The sequence below is a fragment of the Achroia grisella genome, unplaced genomic scaffold (genome assembly GCF_030625045.1).
Source record: "Achroia grisella isolate CSIRO2021 unplaced genomic scaffold, CSIRO_AGI_Agris_v1 utg1240, whole genome shotgun sequence".
In the NCBI taxonomy this organism is placed as follows: Eukaryota; Metazoa; Arthropoda; class Insecta; order Lepidoptera; family Pyralidae; genus Achroia; species Achroia grisella.
Window position 1 is genome coordinate 59,298 of NW_026712603.1, and position 22,314 is coordinate 81,611.

General features: G+C 30.9%; 1 protein-coding gene across 1 annotated transcript; it reads right to left on the reverse strand.

Annotated features, from left to right (window-relative positions):
* Positions 1–10,699: 10,699 nt before the first annotated feature.
* LOC131854591 (uncharacterized) lies at positions 10,700–21,371 on the reverse strand. Its single transcript, XM_059205710.1, has 3 exons — positions 21,255–21,371; positions 19,117–19,242; positions 10,700–10,792 (listed from the first exon to the last, which is right to left on the reverse strand). Exons 1-3 carry the CDS (start codon positions 21,354–21,356, stop codon positions 10,700–10,702), a joined length of 321 nt encoding a protein of 106 aa, XP_059061693.1. The 5' UTR covers positions 21,357–21,371.
* Between the last annotated feature and the right edge of the window lie 943 nt (positions 21,372–22,314).

Below are 22,314 nucleotides of genomic sequence, written 5' to 3' on the forward strand. Positions count from 1 at the left end.
CATTAAGATATGTTAAGTCGAAATTTTTTTATAAAACTATACATACTTTATTCTGAAATGAAATGAAATATATAATAATAATATAATAATCTCAGGACAATTCACACAGAGCCATCTAGACCCAAGTTAAGCTAGCTAGAGCTTGTGTTATGGGTACTAGATAACTGATACATATACATAGATTTTTTTTTTGTAAATACATAAATATTATACATAGAAAACACCCAGACCGATACAAACAATCATCATGTATAATAATGATAAGAAGAATGATAAGAAATGATATTTATTCAATAGAAGAATAAACTAAAACACACATTAAACAAACAAAAAAAAGAAATAACAAACAGTGCGACAATTAGAAAAAAAAACAGTGAACAAATTACATGTCTGCGCGAGCATGTGTATGTCTGTCGAAGCATCTACTGAATAGGTGCTCAGCATAGTGCTCAGCGGCTGGAGCGCTGCAACGCTGTTTTTCAGCACCAGACCTGGGGTGGTGTATTGCCGTGTTGAACACGATGTATGATATGATATATTAAATATATAATAAATTGATATACATAAAATTATGTAGACATAAATAAATAAAAAACTCCTGATTACTGCAAATATTTGAATCCATATACTCGGTATGTATTTCAATTACAAAGTTTCACAACCAATATATTTAATAACTTTGTTTAGGAATGTTGACAATTACTCGCTGGGGTAGGCTTTGTTGAGTAGGCGGATTTTAGCCACCATATGTATATAATTTTTTTCAGATTCGAACTTACGTACTTCAAATTTAACGGTGCAAGTATTATCCCAACGCACGTCCCGTTTCAGTATTGTAAAAATCAATAGCAATAATAGATATTGTGCAACCGTGTCTACAATAAGATACGAATTTATCGAATAGAGCTGCAAATATAACAAATGCTGTGCTCCTACATAGTATAGTAGTTTACCAGTTCCGTAGTTTTTTACCCCAGGTACTATATTTTTTCTTTTTAGAGTATTTATAGAAATAGAAATAATCTTTATTCAAATAAACTTAATATAAGCACTTTTGAATAGTCAAGTTTTATGATTCTATCGCTTATTCGGAATGCAGATTCATTACAAGAAGAATAAGCAAGTAACTTGTTTGTTGCTCTTTTCAATAAATATGGATTTACTTATATTTAATTAACAACAAGGATTAGGCATGCGACAATCAACATAGAAACCGCTACGCACTTAATCTCTGTTCAATCAGATAACATTGTCAGCGCTATGAATTTTAAGTTAGATTAAAAACATTATTATCATTTATAAATTCTTCAATTTTATAATAAGCTTTTTTACAAAGAAATTATTTTATGTCACATTTCATTTTTTTTTTCTGGAAAATTGAGTACAGATTCTGGGAGTTTTTTACTTTTTTAAAACTGTTCATGTTTTTCCTGGCATACATAATATTTTCGTAGATATATTGAGAAGCTAAACAAGAAGAATAAACGGCCTCAGTGGTCCAGAGGTTAATCATACCGCTTTACATTTTATGGTCGCGGGTTCGATTTCTCGCACGGTGCAAACATTTGTATCGGTCGGGTGTTTTCTATATTACGTGTATATTTACAGAAATATGTAAGTATTTATATAAGGTGTCTAGTACCCATAACACAAGATCTCCTTACCATGGGACTAGATAGCACTGTTCACTATTATATATACATATATATATATATATAAAATACATGGAGATCGCTAGACCACCGAGGCTGTACACAGACTACGGTCAACGTTTATCATCAGATGAGCCATATTCCAGTTTGCGACAGTTTTGTTGTTTGTATTGCAATAAACAAAAATAACAGTACCGATACGGTACTTCGTTACTAGTATCGTACTAGTTACTCTCGTTATATACTGTTTACAATAGATCTATTATCGAAACATGCTGTTCAGTCTTTGTCTTTTATCAAACAGTGCAATCCAGCAATGCAGCGCGCATTCTCTGTACCGTTAGTTTCACGTGTACTTTGAGCATTGCATTGTCAAAATGTGTACTCTACGTTCCACGTAACCTTTGTTCGAGTTCCTTTATGTATAATTTACTGCTTTGTTCCTTGTAAAATACACCTTGAAACCGAAATTCAATTTGAACGACAAGCATCTTCTTGCATGTACACATTATTCACTGTTCTTGAGAGTGTTGTGATTGAGTGTTTAACTTAGATATATAGGTTTTTTAGTTTATTATTGTTGTAACTGTCTAATGAAGAAACGTTATATATTCTAAATTTATTTTTAAAATTTATAGTTCCTTTTGTAGATTATTGTTTGTTACTTCACTTTCATTCTATTCTGTTATGTCAGTAGTCTATCTTATATATAAAATTCTCGTGTCACAGTTTTCGTTCCCATACTCCTCCGAAACGGCTTGACCGATTCTCATGAAATTTTGTGAGCGTATTGAGTAGGTCTGAGAATCGGCCAACATCTATTTTAATCCCCCTAAATGTTAGGGGTAGTCCACCCCTATTTTTTTTTATATTAAGTCAAAACAACGTTTGCCGGGACAGGTAGTATTAATATATATTTTTCTTTAGTCTTTTTTTTATTACTACATGAATAAACTACAACAATTATAAATAGCAATAATCTTTACGCAACTAAACATAATATAAGCACTTTTGAATAATCACACATTTTTTATTCTAGCACTCATTCGGAATGCAGACTCATCACAAGGAGAATGAGTCAGAAACTTGTGTGTTGCTCTTTTAAATAAATGTTATTCTAAGTAAATATACTTGAACAAGGATTACGCATGCGACAATTAACTTAGAAACCGCTACCACTTAATCTTTGTTCAATCAGATAACATTGTCAGCGTTATGAATTTAAGTTAGTATTTTGCTCACAGGACACTGCAAATTGAACAAGCATATGGCTAAGCTAGGCCTATGCACGACAAGTATCTGCAGATTCTGCCAAACTGAAGAGGAAACGCCACTACACATCCTATGTGGTTGTAGCCCACTCATGCATAAACGAAATATCTCCTTTAGAAAGTTTACACTCTTTCCCGAGGAGATAAAAACGATCGCTCCTAAGAATATCCTTCAATTCTTGTCCCTGACGGGTCTAGGTAGCGAACTCTGAAAAGGGCGAGCACAATAGATCTATGTAGGTCGCAGTGCTACAGGTGCTACACATCTGACAATAGCCCAAACTACCCAAAAAAAAATAGTATTTTGCTACAAAAATAATTATTTACAAGAGTTCTCGCCAAACTGCTTGATATTTTGTTGGCGAATAAATACACTCATTTTTTTTTTATAATTGCACTCCGTTTAAACTATAATATGGAACTACATTTACTTATACTACAGCAGATTTGCTATCAAGGGTATACAAAATAATTTACTATTTTTCCCAATAACCAGCTTTTTAGTTTTAATATAAATATTTGTTTACTTGAACAATCAATTTTGTTTTCGAATATGGCTGACACCAAAAAAAATTTCGTGACTATTTATATTTTGGTGACAGAAACATAGATATCAAACAATTTAATTAGATAAATGGAGGTAGACTTTAAATCCACGATCGATTCAAAAGACCAGAATGAATGAAGAATGGCTTACCTATATCCATAGGTAATAAATTTTTTAATTAGTAAATCTATAGTTCTGGATCTCATGTATCATCGTGTTTGAAATTGATGAAAAAAGTATTTATCTGTGTATCTATATTAGATAGATACAACAACTTGAATATTACAATTTGAATATTACAAATTAGTTGTAACATTCAAGTTGTTTGAGTCTTGTTGGCTTTTTTGAATTGAGTGTAGTCCAAATTCCAACATAAAATTCTCAATGGCTATATCGTTTTTCCCTTACATGAACAAAACAACAATAAATGTAAAGTCAGCTGCGAAATTTCTAAATAATAAATACATTGTTTTGTAAACGTTTTAAGTGGGTTCATAAAATACAAAATGAAAATGGAATTACATAAATGAATGCATCCTAATACTTATAAAATTCAAATTCAAATGATTTATGTATGAAGTACAGAATACCAAGGTAGCTAATAAGAATAGTTAATAAGTTTTTCTGTCTTCTGCAATTACGCGTACAAATATGATTGAATAAAGTATATGTATGCTACTGCAGGTTTTTTTATGGTTTATAATGGAAAGGGGCACCAGTGGAGGATAATAAGATGAACATGAAGTCAGGTTAGTTTTCCCATTTTAACAAATTCACCAGGAGATTATCACAGTGACTTCCAGGGGGAACTGCGTGGAGGTGATCTTGACATGGTATGTTGCTAGTAATGAGGTCATGAGTCCACATTACTAACAAATCCCTTCTCCCTATTCTAGAATCCTACACATACATAATTATAATCATATGTATAGACATAACACTCTATATATAACTATACTGGCTATTCTATATCAAACTTAATGAAATGTACCGAGGGAATAGAATAGAATAGAATAGAAAATCATTTATTCAAATAAACTTACATTGAAGCACTTTTGAATAGTCATTACATTTTTTAATCTATCGCTCATTCGGAACGCAGACTCATCACAAGAAGAATGTGCAAGAAACTTGTGTGTTGCTCTTTTAAATAATTTTATTATTACTTTACATTTTTAAGATTAAGTGTGTGAATACAAACCACCAATTAGCACTAATTCAATTAAATACTCAAATAGAAAAAATATTGAATATATAACCAACTGGTTAAACAATTAATTAGAGGAAATCAGTCATAGTGATTAGAGCAGACCAGTCCCTACAAGCAGCACCCGTTCACGAGTATGACGGATGAGCCAGCCATCACTGTGCTCGACCATATTTTAGGGAGCCCAATGACCCGGCCCACCACGCCGCCACAAGTCTGGACATTTTAGTGAGCATGACTACTAAAAACACTAGACCACGTCAAAGCTACTTACAATTGTCATCTGATAGTATTCACATTTTACATAAGAATGCATGCGGCAATCAATACAAAAACCGCTACGCTTTCATATTTCTAAAATCAATCAATTAAATCAAGAAAGCAATGAGAAAATTAAATTATAACGTTGTATGCTAATAAACTAATTATTTACTTGATACGTTGTCTTGATATCATTTATGACAACATATCAAGTAAGTAATGAAATGAATGAAGAAAATGTGTAGAAGTAAAATATTTATGATATTAATGATGTTGCCACATCATTTCTAGTCTTCAGAGTAGAGTCAATTCAATGCATCTTATCTTGCGAAGCGAGAAGTTGAGGCTCATATATACTGGAGTTAAAACTATTTTCGCAAAAAAGTGAAATGCATTTAAGTTGTTTAAATTTCCATATGTAATAAAAATAAGGTACAGAAATTTTGTCGTCCTAGTTTTACCTTTTCTGTAGAGTGTCATATGAGAGAAGCCAATCGATCTTCACTCTACCCACTTTGTTGATGAAGGGTGTAGTTATTTCTCCCTCAGGTCTAGGGTTTCATGAATTTTATGTAAGGACAAGATGCGGGACGGATATAAATAAAATATTGACTTGTCGTAAGAGCCGTAATGTTTGTTTGTATCGATATAAAAATCTAATACTTGAGGCGACTGTAAATGACCTATCATCAATCAATAAACAGAGTCAGTAGTACAGGGTACCAAGTCGAAATCAGATTCAGTATTACTATGTAATATAAATATTATAAAATCGGAAAACTGTATTTCATGTTTCCATTAAAATACTGTCTCAATAATATAAATAGTACCTATTCAGTAAATAAGTGAGAACTACGTACCTGTAGATAAACCCCGATAGAAGTGTTAGAGGACAGTGATTGTAGACTTTGTAATAAAAAAATAAATTAAAAAAATATCTATCTATCCATATATTGACGATGATTACAGACGAAACTGAACTACTTTCTCAAAGAGATAAAGTCGAAATCTGAATGTTAATTTGGAACTGTTAATTATAAAGTGATCGTAACAATCATTGTAACTTTAAACAAACATATAAAATTTCAACGTGTCTTCTTTAGAAAAGTTATTTAGGTAGAAGTAGTTGGAACTGGGTTACCTCCCTGTTTGATTTATTTATAAATAATTAGCTTCCATACATGCTACATATAGCTAAATGTATTATACATATAAACCTTCCTCTTTATATCTATATAGATATTGCTTAAAACTGCATTAAAATCTATTGTGTAGTTTAAGAGATCGAATCGAACAGACAGAGGCAGCGAATTCATTTTATGATAAATAAAAATTTTACAGATAACTTTATGTTTAGGTATACTTTAGTATGCTAATTTTAATAAACATTACATATGTTTATATTTAATTTTTATGTTGTAATAAATATACATGCTGTTCTAAATAAATGTTATAAATTGTACCTAATTACTTTGTCATCCAAATATAACATTCGTTTTATTTCACCGTCTACCATTCGTCCCTATAAACACAGCGCTCATTATATATTTAAAGAGCTAATACGAATTCAAGCACGCAATACGAAGCGAGCGATAAAAAATAAAAATAACACCCATCAAAATACAACACGAAAACATGGCGGGGGACGCCGTGTCACGCTCAAGGGAAGTTTTGGCGCGAAAAATATTAAAATGCTTCGCATATACTCTGCTTCGCTTAGTTGGTGATATTCGGTGGAGTCAGGGAGTGGATTTTGCACAAAATTTAACGTATTTTCAACCGATAACCAAAGGGAGGAGATTTTAAAACGACATGTTTATTTTTTGTTTATTGCGCGATATCATTGTGATCTACTTCGATTAGTTGGTGATATTCGGTGGAGTCAGGGAGTGGATTTTGCACAAAATTTTATGTATTTTCGATCGATAACCAAAGAAAACAGATACAAAATGGACAAGTTTTTTTTAGTGGATGATAATGTGCACCCGCCTGCGCTAACGGTTTACGCTGGCTAGTCAGATCAGTTACCCCATTGTGACAAATTCACAGGAAATTTATCACTATGGTTTCGAGGGCGAACCGCGTGTAGGTCAACCTGACATGATACATTGCTAGCATCAGACGTACAATAGGTAATGTCAAGTAATTAGCATTAGGAAATATTATTATAATTATATTTATTTGTCCCAAAATCAACATTAATTATTTTAATTGTTAATGCGTATTAAAATAAGATATGTAAGTGCATATAAAAAATATGATCAGATTTGATATGCGTATTAAGATTGACTAGATTACGATAACATCTTTTGTAATTGTTTGTAGCTATTACTTTCTTATAATAAATGTTATTTATTACAAGACAGTTTAATTTTTATTTTTAATGTTTATTTTTTTCGTATTGTATTCAACTAAATTCAATAAAGAATTTTAAATCGTCTATTTATTTTTGTACTTTTGTTACTCGTGTTGTTTGCACAGACTGGAATATTTTTTAATATGAAAAGGTTTTCCTTCCCTCTTCATATCATAATAGTCAACGTTGATGTATAGCTTTCGTGGATTAATCTCAGATAATGTCAACATAAAAGTGTTTTTTATACGAAACAAAATCTATTTCGGTAATCACAGTTTACACGACTTAAGAAACTTACAGATAAACCCATTTATAGTATCCATGGTACCCATTTATAGTTGCTTGTCAATACATTTATGAAAATATCATGTATGCCAGGAAGAATATAGATATTTTCAAAAGAGTTAGTGATTACACTAATAAATGCTATGCAACAAAAACAAACTGATTTTACCTAAATGTCGTATAACTAAAGTTAGTAATTCGTTTTATGGCAATTACAACAAAATATCAGAGTCTGTTATAAATCTGCCTGAAAAAAGATTTAAATGTCATATAAAACATTTCCTTTGCAAAAAAAGCTTACTATAAAATTTAAGAATTCATTAGCGATAATAATATTCTAATAGAAAAACTTAAAATCCATAGCGCTGACAAATTCAAAAATCATTTATTCATGTAGAACATTTTAGCCGCTTATGAACGTCAAATTTTTTATATTCTAATTTAATTTTTTTCTCTACCGTCCTTTTAACAACATCTTTAATAAACAAGCACTAAAAATAGTACATTTTTACTCATTCCAGAATATTATTACTACACTTCAGTGTACACTGAAAATAGTGCACACGCATATTTTACGACACTCAATAAAAAAAGTATGCAAAATGTAAAATTTCATGTACATAAAGGGACTAAAATATACACCTGTAACAGCTACAAGTACATGTAGTCCAACCCTTTCCCAAACAAGTGTTCTCTCACACATTTGCATGTATATGACAAGCTTTTGAATACCATTAACATTTATTATACGAAACAATTTTCTGACATTCCAAGAATTTTACATATGTAATATGCTTTTTTACCCTAATATTATTAGAGTCGTATACGAACTCGTATGCGCTGTTCCAGTTTCCATCGAGGTAGACTACAAAAAATCCTGTCGTGGTACTTCAGTCTCACCTATTTCAGTCAACCAGTTTGATCCGTAGGCAGAAATACGAGCTCGTCGTATGCGCTGTTCCAGTTTCCATCGAGGTAGACTACAAAAAATCCTGTCGTGGTACTTCAGTCCCACTTATTTCAGTCAACCAGTTTGGATCGAGGCAGAAATACGAGCTCGTCGTATGCGCTGTTCCAGTTTCCATCGAGGTAGACTACAAAAAATCCTGTCGTGGTACTTCAGTCTCACCTATTTCAGTCAACCAGTTTGATTCGAGGTAGAAATACGAGCTCGTCGTATGCGCTGTTCCAGTTTCCATCGAGGTAGACTACAAAAAATCCTGTCGTGGTACTTCAGTCTCACCTATTTCAGTCAACCAGTTTGATCCGTAGGCAGAAATACGAGCTCGTCGTATGCGCTGTTCCAGTTTCCATCGAGGTAGACTACAAAAAATCCTATCGTGGTACTTCAGTCTCACCTATTTCAGTCAACCAGTTTGATTCGAGGTAGAAATACGAGCTCGTCGTATGCGCTGTTCCAGTTTCCATCGAGGTAGACTACAAAAAATCCTATCGTGGTACTTCAGTCTCACCTATTTCAGTCAACCAGTTTGATCCGTAGGCAGAAATACGAGCTCCTCGTATGCGCTGTTCCAGTTTCCATCGAGGTAGACTACAAAAAATCCTGTCGTGGTACTTCAGTCTCACCTATTTCAGTCAACCAGTTTGATCCGTAGGCAGAACTTCGGTTAAATGATGGAATAAAAAAAAATATTGGAAACCTACTGATAATGTTGACTAAATGTCCTTGAAATTCAAATTCAAATTCAAAATATCTTTATTAATGTAGGTTTATTACAGACTTTTGACATATCAAATCTACCGTCAGTTCGGAATGATTTCGTTATGAGAAGAACTGACAAGAAACTCAGCTCGTATTCTTTTTAAATAAATGTACATGTTTACAATAATACACAGATTCATTCAAATTCAAATTTGGAATATAGTGACCACCAGCATATGTTATTGCAAAAAGAAAAAATCAGCTTTCGTAACCTAAACAGACCAGTCCTCAAGCAGCACCCGTTCACGAGTATGACGGATTATGACGGATTTTATTATTATTATTATTATTTTCTCTTTTTGTGAAGCTGGTGATTAGTAGTGAAGACACGACTTGCCAAGTCTCTCATTACTTTATTTTGCGTGATGATGTTCATTTTTATTCTGTTGTAGCACTTAGGAAGTGACGGACCATTGCACATGTATCTAAGTAAACAGCCTTTTGCAGTGTAAGATTAGTTACACTGCAGAAGGGATAGATAGTAGATTAGTTTATTTAATTTCAGATCTTCTATTGCTTTATGTAGCGTTTTAGAAATAGTTCCTGTAGTTGATAATATTACTGGTTTTTTTTTTATTGTTGTCTCATTTTATAAGCGTTTACTATTTTTACGCTTTGTGGTTTATACCGCTTACAACTATTACTTTTTTTGTAGAAATTTACATATAAATATTTTGCTTTATATTTATGTATCTCTTTTTTTGACATTTCTCATTTATATTAGTGCACCGCCATTATGTACGTATATTATTATTTTTATAGAATTATATATATAAATATTTTGCTTTACATTTATGTGTCTCTTTTTTGACATATCTCATTTATATTGCACCGCCAACAATCTTTCTCTGCACCACTCATGGTTGCCTGGTAGAAAACCGATAGGTATTAAGTTCGCCATATGTACACATTGTTTTTGTGTATTAAAGTTAAGTAAATAAATTATTATTCAATTACAGTATATAGACACCTCATTAATCATATGTACATTTTATCTGCTCTTTTTTTTCTCGTTTGTTGTTTATATTGTATTTTTTACATTGCACAGAATAAAATATGTTTCTTTCTTTCTTCTTTCTTTCTTTTATCTCAGTCATCTGGAATGGCAACGCATTAAGAGTATCACAGTTACTTTTATACTTCCATTTGGTAAAGAAACACAACCCATCTGATGGTAAATAGTTACCATAGCCTATGGACGCCTGAAACACCAGGGGTATCACGTGTATTAAGAAACCTTACTATAAAATGAGGTTTTTAAAGAAGTTTTAATAATAAAAATGTTTAAAAACTAATTCAATCATAAAAAAGTATTATAAAAAATAAATTCACTTTATTACAACAGATACGGAATATGTTAAGTTGACAAATATTTTTTCGGAAAATATATGTAAATTTCACGCCTTCAAATGTAGCTCGGGTGCGTATTTGAAAATGCAAGCAGTAATTTCGTTCCCAAGTTGACACGGAGTTTCTGTGCTATGGTTGACCTGTGAATTGATAAAAATAAATTAAACTTTAACATATATTATAATTATGTTCAATTTCAATTACTCTGCACTCAAACGACTTTCCCAACTGATAATAGACTATCATGAGTATCTTCAACGGATTTACTTAAATAAAGATATACATGTTTTTGTAAAGTCAATAATATTGTAAACGAAAATAATGAAAATTAATAATTATTGTAATAATCTATACATATATAAATAAAATTTTAGTGTCTGTTTATAATATTGAAATAAACGTTTTTTACATTATTTATATTCTATTTCTATTTCATTATTACCGTATTTATATTCTACATGCATATGAATATAAATACGGTACATTTTTTGTCTGTCTGTCTGTTTGTTCCGGAAAAAAAATATTTTGTTTTAGAAAAATAAAGTTAATTTCCACGCAGGCGAAGTCGTGGGCACAGCCAATTATATATATAATCGCTCGGGCGAAGCCGGGGTCGGTTACTAGTTCATGGATAAAACATATGTAGTTCTGTAACTATCTATTTTAACAAATAGATAGATATATAGATATTAATATACACTTAAAAAACCTCAGGATATAGAGTGTAGTTGTTCACTCTACGATCCATTAGATAGGAGTCGAATCAAGGTCTGTCGAAACGCGAAGTCATGTGTTAAATAGCTGCACTACCTGCATCCTGAATATCATATATATATACGATATTATATCGTAAATGGTAATTTTTTTTTTTTAAATTTTCCATTCTAATAAGTTTCGTTTAATAATAAAATAATAATATTGTTGGACTGTACACACAGCGCCTACTAGTCCCAAGTTAAGCAGAGTTTATGTAATGAGTACTGGACAACTGAAATAAATACATTTTTTTTTGTATATACTTAACACCCAGATCAAACACAATCAAACACAAACAATCATACTCATGACTACAAATGTTTGAACCGTGCGAGGATTCGAACCCGCGACCATCGGAAATAATGCGGTTTGCTAAACCACTAGACTACCGAAGCCGTTAAAAATAGTTAGTAAAAACTTTAACAAAACTAAAAAATAGTTTTACAATAGTTTCAGAATATCTTTCACGAATGTCAAGAGCGAGGCGTTCGGTTAAGAGTAAGTAGGTACGTCTTGTCCACCCAATCTTGAAACCAATATTAAATTTAAAACGAAACTTTACACGCAAAACTTTAGATTAGTTCGTTTGAGAATCTTAAATTATTTTAAGCATTCATTGAACGTTGTCGATTAGAGTTTAGAAATTTCGCTTGGTTAATTGTAAAAGAATTTTCTGGTACATTAATACGCGAAAAAAATTTCTACCACTTTTTATGAAACTTACGTGGACGGTGTAGTAGGAAATCGCTCACAATTATTATGTAGTTTGTTACGAGTACAAACTCCCTCGGCCTTATTACAAAAAGATAAATCTGGTTTAGCACTAGTAATAAACCATTCACCAATGTATTCCTTATTACAAAATGGAGTTTGTATTTTTGCATTTAGACCACTGTTAAACTAGGGGCATCGCAGGTCTAACTTTAGACCATAGACGAATCATGCCCCTAGTTTAACAGTGGTCTAAATGCAAAAATACAAACTCCATTTTAAAAATTCTATTGTTAGTTGTAGTTTTTGGAAAAATATTTTAACTAAATTAAAAATATATTAACTAAAAATATTTAAAGCAAATTTTACGACAATAAAAACATATAAAAGACGTTAATTGTTATTTTTTCACTCATTTGACTTTGAAATAGTCATCATTCGAACGATCCAATAAAAATATCTCGCCGTTCCTTTTCTCCGTATAGGACTCCTACATGTAATTTAAAACTGATTTTCAGCCTAATAGTACATTAATAAATATTATATATTAATGAAATAGTTATAATGAAGACATAGGTAAATAGAAATAAATTTATTTTTAGTTTATACATTTTTCTTTGAACTAATATTATTTTTGATCTTTTCAGTTTTCTGGTAAAATGGAACGTAATTGTACGGTGACAGACATGAGTGACTGATTTCTGTATGGAATACATAATGAACGATTTAACTGTAGTACTAAGTAGTCCTCTGTTAGATCTGGATTCGTAATAATGTTAGGTTTATTCCAAGTATTAACTTTAGGAATGGTTTAAACCACGACCATTTAGACCACGTTTCGTCCGAGTTTTAACAGATTTTTTGTAATGAGACCGCCTAAGTCCATACTACCTACCTGTAGTTACACAATCTGTATGGATACCGACTATTCTTGGATAGCGATTGTTCTTGGAAAGTCCCAACTTTCTAACAGTTGCTGACTCAAATGAGCGGCATCCAAGAAGTACGAGAACAAAGGATGGTAGGACGAGCACTCTAGTTTTAGTCGCGAACGCAAATAGGTTAATTTAGTATAAGACGAATCCTATTAATAAATTGTAAGTTAGAATTAAATAAATAATTTAAATGAACTTTCTTTGCTTTTAAAAAACCCATCACCGATCGTCAGTACGTAATTGGTTAGTGCAGAATGCTAATATATTTTTATTTCTTAAAAATAAATATAATTAAAAAAAAAAATTAAAAACACAACACTAGGTACCATATTTGACATACGCACGGGTACTAGATAACTGATATAAATACGTCGATATATATTTTTTTCGCAAATACATATATATTATACATAGTAAATACACAGACCGATACATTACAATCATATTAATAAATACAAATATTTGTACCATGCGAGGAATCGAACCCGAGACCATCGGAAGCAAGGTGTGCTAAACTGCTAGCAACCGAGGCCTATATATAGTATAATGTAATGTGTTTGTTTGATTATAAACAATAGGGAACTACTAAAATGTTAAATGTTAAAATGAAATTTCGAGTTTGAATTTTGCTGTAACAAACAAGATCTTTCTATAGAATTATTTTATGACAAGCATTCCGTTGCGTCCTCGTTTGGGTACTTACTTTTGTGAGTTTTATTTATTTTAACATAATATAATCGCGAACGAGCAACAGGTCAATGTGACTAATTTCATTCCGGCTCAAAACTTCTATAATGGTTAAGGTATTATAGAGCCTGGTGAATTTCAGCTGCGGTTACGAGGGTCATGCTTCATAACCCATCTTCAAAACCACAGCTGATTTCACCAGGCTTCCTAATACAACTACTTTAACCATTTCAAAAGTATTCGACCAAGATAAAATGATTGACTAAATAAGCAGCTGGCTCGGGGACTACAAAAGTCTGAACTATTTCATTTTGGAATGAAATTTTCAAACAAAAATTTCTTTCTTTTTCAAAGTTATCCAGTAGTGCCGGACTTTACTATTCTTATAACAAAATCCAATCTCTCTCTTTAATTACAGTATAACTACTTAAATACTTAGTACTTAGCTACCTTAATGACTTTTCTATGCTAATGTAATAGCATATATTAGCTATATATTTAACTAGAGTTACTATGGCGCAACACCTGACAAATTGCTGTGTATATAATAATTTTATGACACCAATAGAATAGAATAGAAAATCCTTTATTCAAATAAACTTAATTTAAGCACTTTTGAATAGTTATTTATAATCTACAGCTCATTCGGAGACCTTTCTCATCGCAAGAAGAACGAGCAAGAAACTTGCGTGTTGCTCTTTTACAGAAATTTAACTTTACATTTTTATATTGTGTTGTGTGAATATAAAATACTAACTACCACTAATCTATTAGGGTTAAAATGTTATTTACACAATAAGATTGTTGTGAACAAGCAGAACTCGTTCACAAGTATGACGGATGAGTCGGCCATCACTGCGCTTGACTAAATTTTAGGGAAGTAATACTAGAAGACCGCGAATTATCCGGAAACTATGTTCTTATGATGAGGCAGCTTTACGAACGAGTGGTAGATAAAAAAACCTGTTATGACTACTCAAAAGTGCTTAAATTAAGTTTAAATAAATGATTTTCTATTCTATTCTATTCTATTCTTTACTCTTACCTGAATACAATATTGATGAATGTATTTGGCTTACTTGTATGATCATTACATATTCTTTAACGTTATTTATTTTAACACTTTATATTGCTTATTGAATAAAATATCTACACTAATAATTATAAAGGAGGAACCGGAGATTATTCTGAACAAACAAACATACAAACATGTTGGTTTATTCTACTGATCCGATTGAAAAATCTTTCAGTGTTAGAATAGTATTTTATCCCGAGTACTACAGGCTATAATATCACGCTTCGACCAATAGGAGCGGAGCAGCAATGAAACATAGCAAATAAATAATATAATTTCTTATGAATGAATGAATGAATTATTTGCGAAGATGTTTTTATAAACATGATATTATTTCTTATTCAAATAAATACGTTACCTATAATAAGTGTTTAATTTTGAACAAAATGCCCTATCAATTTTTTTATATCAACAATCACTTTAGGAGATATCTTAGTTTAAATAAAAGAAGAACATCAATTATTGTATGTATACTAGCTGTGACCGCGGTTTCACCCGCGTTAAATTTCAGTATATAAATTTCAATAACAATATAGCCTATGTGCTGTGATCCATAAGCTATATTACTGTAAAGTTTCATCAAAATCCGTTCATTAGTTTTTGCGTGAAAGAGTTACAAATATACATACTCACAAAATTTCTCATTTATACTAGTATATTGATAAAAGTCCGAAATCGCTTGCCGTAAGTGCTTAAATTAATTTTATTTGAATAAATGATTGTTTCTATTCTATTCTATTCGTAGCATAAGTCTATTTAGTATTTTTTCTGTAGTAATACTATATTTTTAAATGCTTCCCAGTACTTTCGTGTTTGCTTGGCTGGTAATAAAAATAAGTAAGCTAGCAGCCAGGTTAATCTTTTTCTGTTAGGTTACACAGGTAAGCCAGAGACCGGATATTTTCCTGTTGGGAAAAACGATTTCCGTTGCTTTCATGACAGTTTTCCAAAGTTTTCTTTTTATTTTGTTAGTACAAAGTTAGTGCGTTTTCTTCGGACATTTTCAACTGACTTCTAAAAGTAGGAGATATTCAATATTTTTTTATGTAGTGTTATTACTTAAAAGAAGTAATTTTCAATTGCACTATGTATATATATGTATATATAGCTGTTCCCGCGACTTCGTCCGCGTGGAAATTAACTATATTTTTCTAAAATATGTTTTTTTTAATTAAAGGAGCCTTATTACATCAGTTACCTGCCAAAAAAGAGTGAAAATCAGTCCAGCCATTTCAGAGATTACCCGAAACAAACAGACAGACAGACAAAAATCGTAAAAATGATATTTTGATGTAAGTATGTATAGTATTTATATTCATATGCATGTAGTAAAAAACCGTTATTTCAATATTACAAACAGACACTCCAATTTTATTTATATGTATAGATATTTCATTGTGTATAACGCGTAACATGACACGTTATTAGTAAAACAGCAAAAACTAAAAGTTACATGAACTATTTTTTATTGTTAACATAAATGACACTGGAATCGTAACATATCCTTTGGAAATGCATGAAAAAATATGTTCCTCAAATTCAAAGAAATAGCAAACCAATATGGTTAAACAATGTTGTCTTTGTTTTGCACTCAACACTTAACACTGCTATGCAATAAATTTATTTTCTCTTTTGTTTTTCATATTTATTTTATTATATATATGAATAGATAATAATTTTCTATATATTTTATGCCTATATGTCATACCTATTTCTTATTTTATTATAGTTTTTTTATTTTTTTAATAATTATTACTATTTATTATAGTTTACCTAACATATAATATTTGTATATCTAAAAGCTGCAAAAAGGCAGTAAGAAATTAAGTAAAACAATTAACAATAGTATAATTAATAATATCCTAGTTCCAAGTCGCTGAAAAAAATGTTATTCTATTAATTCATTTTCCTCTCTAATAAATGTCAATCATATTCTGTAGATATAAGCGTCAAAAGGCTCAATTTACACAATTCCCAAAACCATTATCTCGTATATTTTAATTAGAAATTCAATTCCGCGGTTTCTTATTGTTCTGGCCCTGAATCACGTTTCTCCTTGTTAAATTAAAAAGTATAACCACATTTTACACTTTCTTAAGCATTTATATTGCTACATCTAACCACGGATATTTGGGGGATTGTTAGTAATCTTGACCTCCACGCGGTTCGCCCTGAAAAATATCGTGATAAATTTTTGTGAAATTGTCATGCGACGGTTACTATCCTTTATTAGTCCTATGTATTAGGGTTATAGTCATTCCAATTGTATAAAAACTACTACAACAAAATTATAACTAATTCGGGACAGCTAAAGTCCAGAGTACTTTTAAAATTTAGTGACAAATCAGTACATATTCCAAAAACATAAAAGAGAAAAAAATTCAGTTACAAGATTATAGCCATTCCGGGATATGAGCACACTAACTTTCAGAGTACTATTAAAATTAGAAATGAATCTGTACTAATTTCAAAAATATAAAAGAGAAGAAAATTCAATAACAATTCTTATATTATTAAATATATATTGATTATAGCCATTCAGGGTTATGAGCACACTAAATTCCAGAGTACTGTTAAAAATTAGAGACGAATCAGTACACATTCCAGTTTGCCATTCAAAGTTGTAAAAAAAAAGCTTCAACTGCTATCATTGCTGTTCCTGCATCATTGACGTCGCCGCATGATATTGGCTGATATTGCAGCTTCTCGTTCTTGGTTGGCCGATTCTTGATTCTTGATAAATAATTAATTGTTAATGTCAAACCTTTTTATAAATTATTATAAGACGCCTCATTGATTATATGTAATGAAATCACCATGAGCTATAGAGATTTTGGACAGAACCTTAAAAGACCTTAGTAAAAATTAGAGACGAATCAGTACACATTCCAAAAACATAAAAGAAAAGAAAATTCAATAACAAGATTATAGCCATTCCGGGATATAGGCACACTAAATTCCAGAGTACTGTTAAAATTTAGAGACAAATCGGTACATATTCCAAAAACAAAAAAGAGAAGCAAAATCCAATAACAAGATTATAGCCATTCCGGGATATAGGCACACTAAATTCCAGAGTACTGTTAAAATTTAGAGACAAATCAGTACATATTCCAAAAACAAAAAAGAGAAGCAAAATCCAATAACAAGATTATAGCCATTCCGGGATATGAGCACACTAAATTCCAGAGTACTATTCAAAATTAGAGATGAATCAGTACTTATTCCAAAAACATAAAAGAAGAGAAAATTCTGTAACAAAATTATAGCCATTCCGGAATATGAGTACACTAAATTCCAGAGTACTATTAACATTAGAAACGATTCAGTACTCATTTCAAATACATAAAAAAAGAGAAAATTCTATAACAAAATTATAGCCATTCCGGCATATGAGCACACTAAATTCCAGAGTACTGTTAAAATTTAGAGATGAATTAGTACAGTATATTCACTATCAGGAATGGATTATTCAATCAACTATACTGCCGATTCCCGCTTCACTGCTTTTTCATTTAACTTTGGTTCTGATCGTCACGGCTCAAATACCCTTGTTTTATGGCTGCGGAAATTTGAATATTATAGGATTCTCTACATGTTTGGAGTTTGCTAACAATCAGTTGCTCTATGGTATTCCTTGACAGATTTGAAAAAGGTTTCGGCGAAAATATATAGGTCACATACTTTACAAGGAAACTTTAATGTGTCAAGGTCAGATATATTTTTTGACCATTTTTATAATCAATTGTCTAAACAATCGTTGTGTTGTATTTATACTACTAAATATTTTTGTTTTTGCTTTTTTTTAATAATCTACACGATATTGAAATATTTTTTGTTTTATTCTTAAGTTGGAACAAATAATATACACCTATCGCTCTTTACTATGTGACATTTGCTGGGTAAATTTTATATCGTATTTGTCGCCGATTTCTTTATATAAACTATATTTTCCATATATAAACTATATTCTTAGAAAATTGCATATAATTCCTTCAGTCGTTTTAACGTTAAGCTTGATCTTATACAGACATTTTTCGCCACGTTACGATTTTATAATATGTACAAGAAACAAAAACTAAATCCTAAACCCATTTTAACTATGAGAGTGTGCTTTTTTTAATAATGTAATACATTTTTTTGTATTACCTTGTAAAATAAATTATCAAAATCTTATGAGTATTGTAAAAAAGCGTTCATTAGTCATCATTATTCATTTTTTATGCAATTGGTGGAGATTTGTATTTGAAACTGCTGAAAAAAGTTTTGACATAATTATGATTTAACAATTTGTTCTTACCTCTTTGTCGCAATTTTCAGACACAGTCTTCATGTGCTCCAGCTTCTTTTTGTTCTTGAACACTAAAGGAGTTACGGTCGTCATGAACCCAGCCTTCGAGTATCTATTGTTCTTTACTATACCAACCTGTGAAAGGACACTGTTTGAGTTTTCTTTGTATTTTTATTCTTTTCAACCGTCATTTCGGTGTATTACTTCTGATTTTGTTATATGACGATTTTTGTTTGTATTATTTTATTTTTGTATTATATTACTGTATTTTTTACAGAGTAAACGTTTTACCTCATTATCAAAAGCTGAAGCGCATCACTTCGTATACAAAAATTATTAAATTCTCAATATTGTTGCAATATTTTTCATTACAGCTTATCCTATTGATCGTACTGTAATATTATATATTAATGTGGACTGATGATCTTATAACAATGTACCATGTCAGGTTGACCTCCACGCGGTTCCCCCAGGAAATCATCGTGACAAAAAATCTTGATCAATTTGTCACAATGGGCTAACTGACCTCACCTCATGCTCTTTATCATCCTCCACATGTTATTTTTACTTTAATTTCCAATCTAAGTGACGCTGAAATGACTTCCACTCAGCATTTATGATCTAATTAGCCTAGAAGCTTGTAAACGGTGTTGTTATGTTATAACAAACTCTCTTCTCTGCTGTTATTCTCACTACGCAAACTAACAATTTCAATGCGATGACAAATAGTGCCCACAGTTGTGCGGCAAGTCAAACACAAGGCGAATAATTCAAATTAATTAATAGGGCATACAAATATTTGTTCAAATAAGTCTCGGCATACGGAGGTACCTCTTGCTGAGGTCGTGAGGTCGACTTATTTAAACATATGTATTTATTACTAACTACATCCCATTTCAGTTCATATAAATAGTACTTTGTATTGATATTGTATACAAGCTATTACCCGTGACTTTGTACTCGTACAATTTAACTTTTTAGTTATTTAAATAAGATTTCTAAAATTAAAGTGGTTTAAATTACTCCTCATAATATTAGGTATCTGTGAGTGTAAGTCTCATCACAATCGATCTAACCGTTTCAGACATTAGCAAGAAGTAGTGGAAATCTGTTAACTTGAAATTACAAATAGACACTTCAATTTTATTTATTTGTATACCATAGATGAGGCTTCTGTATACTAAATTTCATTAAAATGTGTACAGTAGTTTTTACTTGAAAGAGTAAAAAGTATCCATTCATCCATCCATACTGACAAACGTAAATACGAAATGTTTACAGTTAAACAGCTTGACCAATTTCAATACAGTTCTCACCAATTAGTCCTATAACTACACTGCCTTACCCTACAACCAAAGCACACATTACAAAGCAGTTTTTTTTTAATTTAGGTTTAGCACAACGCCTTACTTCCGATGGTCGCGGGTTCGATTCCTTGCACGGAACAAACATTTGTATTCAAGAGTATGATTGTTTGTATCGGTCTTGTGTGTCGGTGTTTTCTTTGTATAATATGTATGTATTTACGAAAAAAAATATATCTATGTACTTGTATCAAGTTATCTAGATCCTATAACACAAGCTTAACTTGGAACTAGACGGCGCTGTGTGAATTGTCCTGATATTATTATTATTATTATTGTTACAAAACAACAATGCCTGACAATTAAAATTATGTGACTGTGTGCTAAAAAGCAGTATACCTTTATGCCCACACAGAGTCTTCATATGCTACAGTAAAATACTCATATGATGAATTTATGATAGGTATATGAATATATAATATAAAATATTTCATTATTTTAATCTACAAAGTAAGAAAGAAAGAAAAATATTTTATTCAGTGCAATATAAAAAATACAATATAAACAACAAACGAAAAAAAGAGCAAATAAAATGTATACCCACACCCATATATGGACTTTTTACAAAGTCCAAATATGTGTGTGGGTAAATAATTGTTAGACCTACAATGAGAGTCACTGGCAGTTTTTATATATTCTTTCATCCATATTCAAAATATGATGTTCTTTATATACATTTTGTTTTATAATACTTCTGTCACTGTAATAAAAGCTCTGCAATAAAAGACGTATATACAAGCATCTCTCTATTGTCATTTCATTTTTACTATAATAATTATTTACCTTTTCCAACAGGCATTTGATGATGCAAGCAGCTTTTTCAGGATATGGCGGATCATCTCGCAGGTATTCTAAATCTGCCTCGGTCGCCTTAACATGGTCCATACAAGATCTGGCCGTGCTAATCAGTGTCTTGCGGACCACCGTGGTGAATGGATTCTCTGTAATTTTTATAAATATTGAAACAAAAACAAATACGTTTTCCTATATGTATAAAGACTATATTTGCTTGGATTTTTTTCAAGTTAATTTAGTCATTATTCTATTCTTATAGTGATTTAATACAGCGTTTCACATCTGATGGTCGCAGGTTCAATTCAATTTCATTCGTACTAACATTTGTATTCATGAGTAAGATTGTTTGCATTAGTCTGTGTTTTATATGTACATAATATGTGTGTTTATAGAAAAAAATTATCTAAGTATATCTAGTACCCAAATCACATTAAAATAAATATAATTTCTGAAATAAAAGTAGGTTAAGTTACTTATTATACTACTAACTATCTGCGATTGACAGTACCACCGAAATTGATTGAACAGATTAAGTGATTAGCACGTACAACAGAAAGTCAAAAATTCTTTAAATTACTTCTCGATGTAAGTGTCGTATGTCTTTGACTTTGTCTTTGACTCTTTCAATAATAAATATTAATCTAACATATTTTAATTTAATATGAATCTAATTAAATTTTATTAGTTGAATAAATATTACAAAATTCAATGTTTTATTTGTCATTGACTTCAATAATAAATTTTAATTAAATTCAATTCAATTAAAGATATTTTGAATTTAATTTAATTTATTCATGTAAGCCTATTACAGACTCTTATAATATGTCAAATCTACCGTCAGTTCGGAATGATTTGAGATGAGAAGAACTGACAAGCAACTCAGCTCGTATTCCTTTCAATAAATGTTGTTTCAATACATGTTTACAATAATACAGATTCATTTAAATTCAAATTTGGGAGAATAGAGCCAACCAGCATATGTTATTACAAAAGCTAATGTAATATATTTTATTTTTATACAATTGTTATTAATTTTTATTTATTTATA

Bases quoted from the DNA above. Each gene is read 5' to 3' on its own strand.
- LOC131854591 (XM_059205710.1), bottom strand. From the start codon at position 21,356: ATGGACCATGTTAAGGCGACCGAGGCAGATTTAGAATACCTGCGAGAT. The intron at 19,243-21,254 runs GTAAATAATTAT...GTCCTTTCACAG, and splicing joins TCAAATGCCTGTTGGAAAAG to GTTGGTATAGTAAAGAACAA. The intron at 10,793-19,116 runs GTAAGAACAAAT...ATCAATTCACAG, and splicing joins CTGAAAATTGCGACAAAGAG to GTCAACCATAGCACAGAAAC.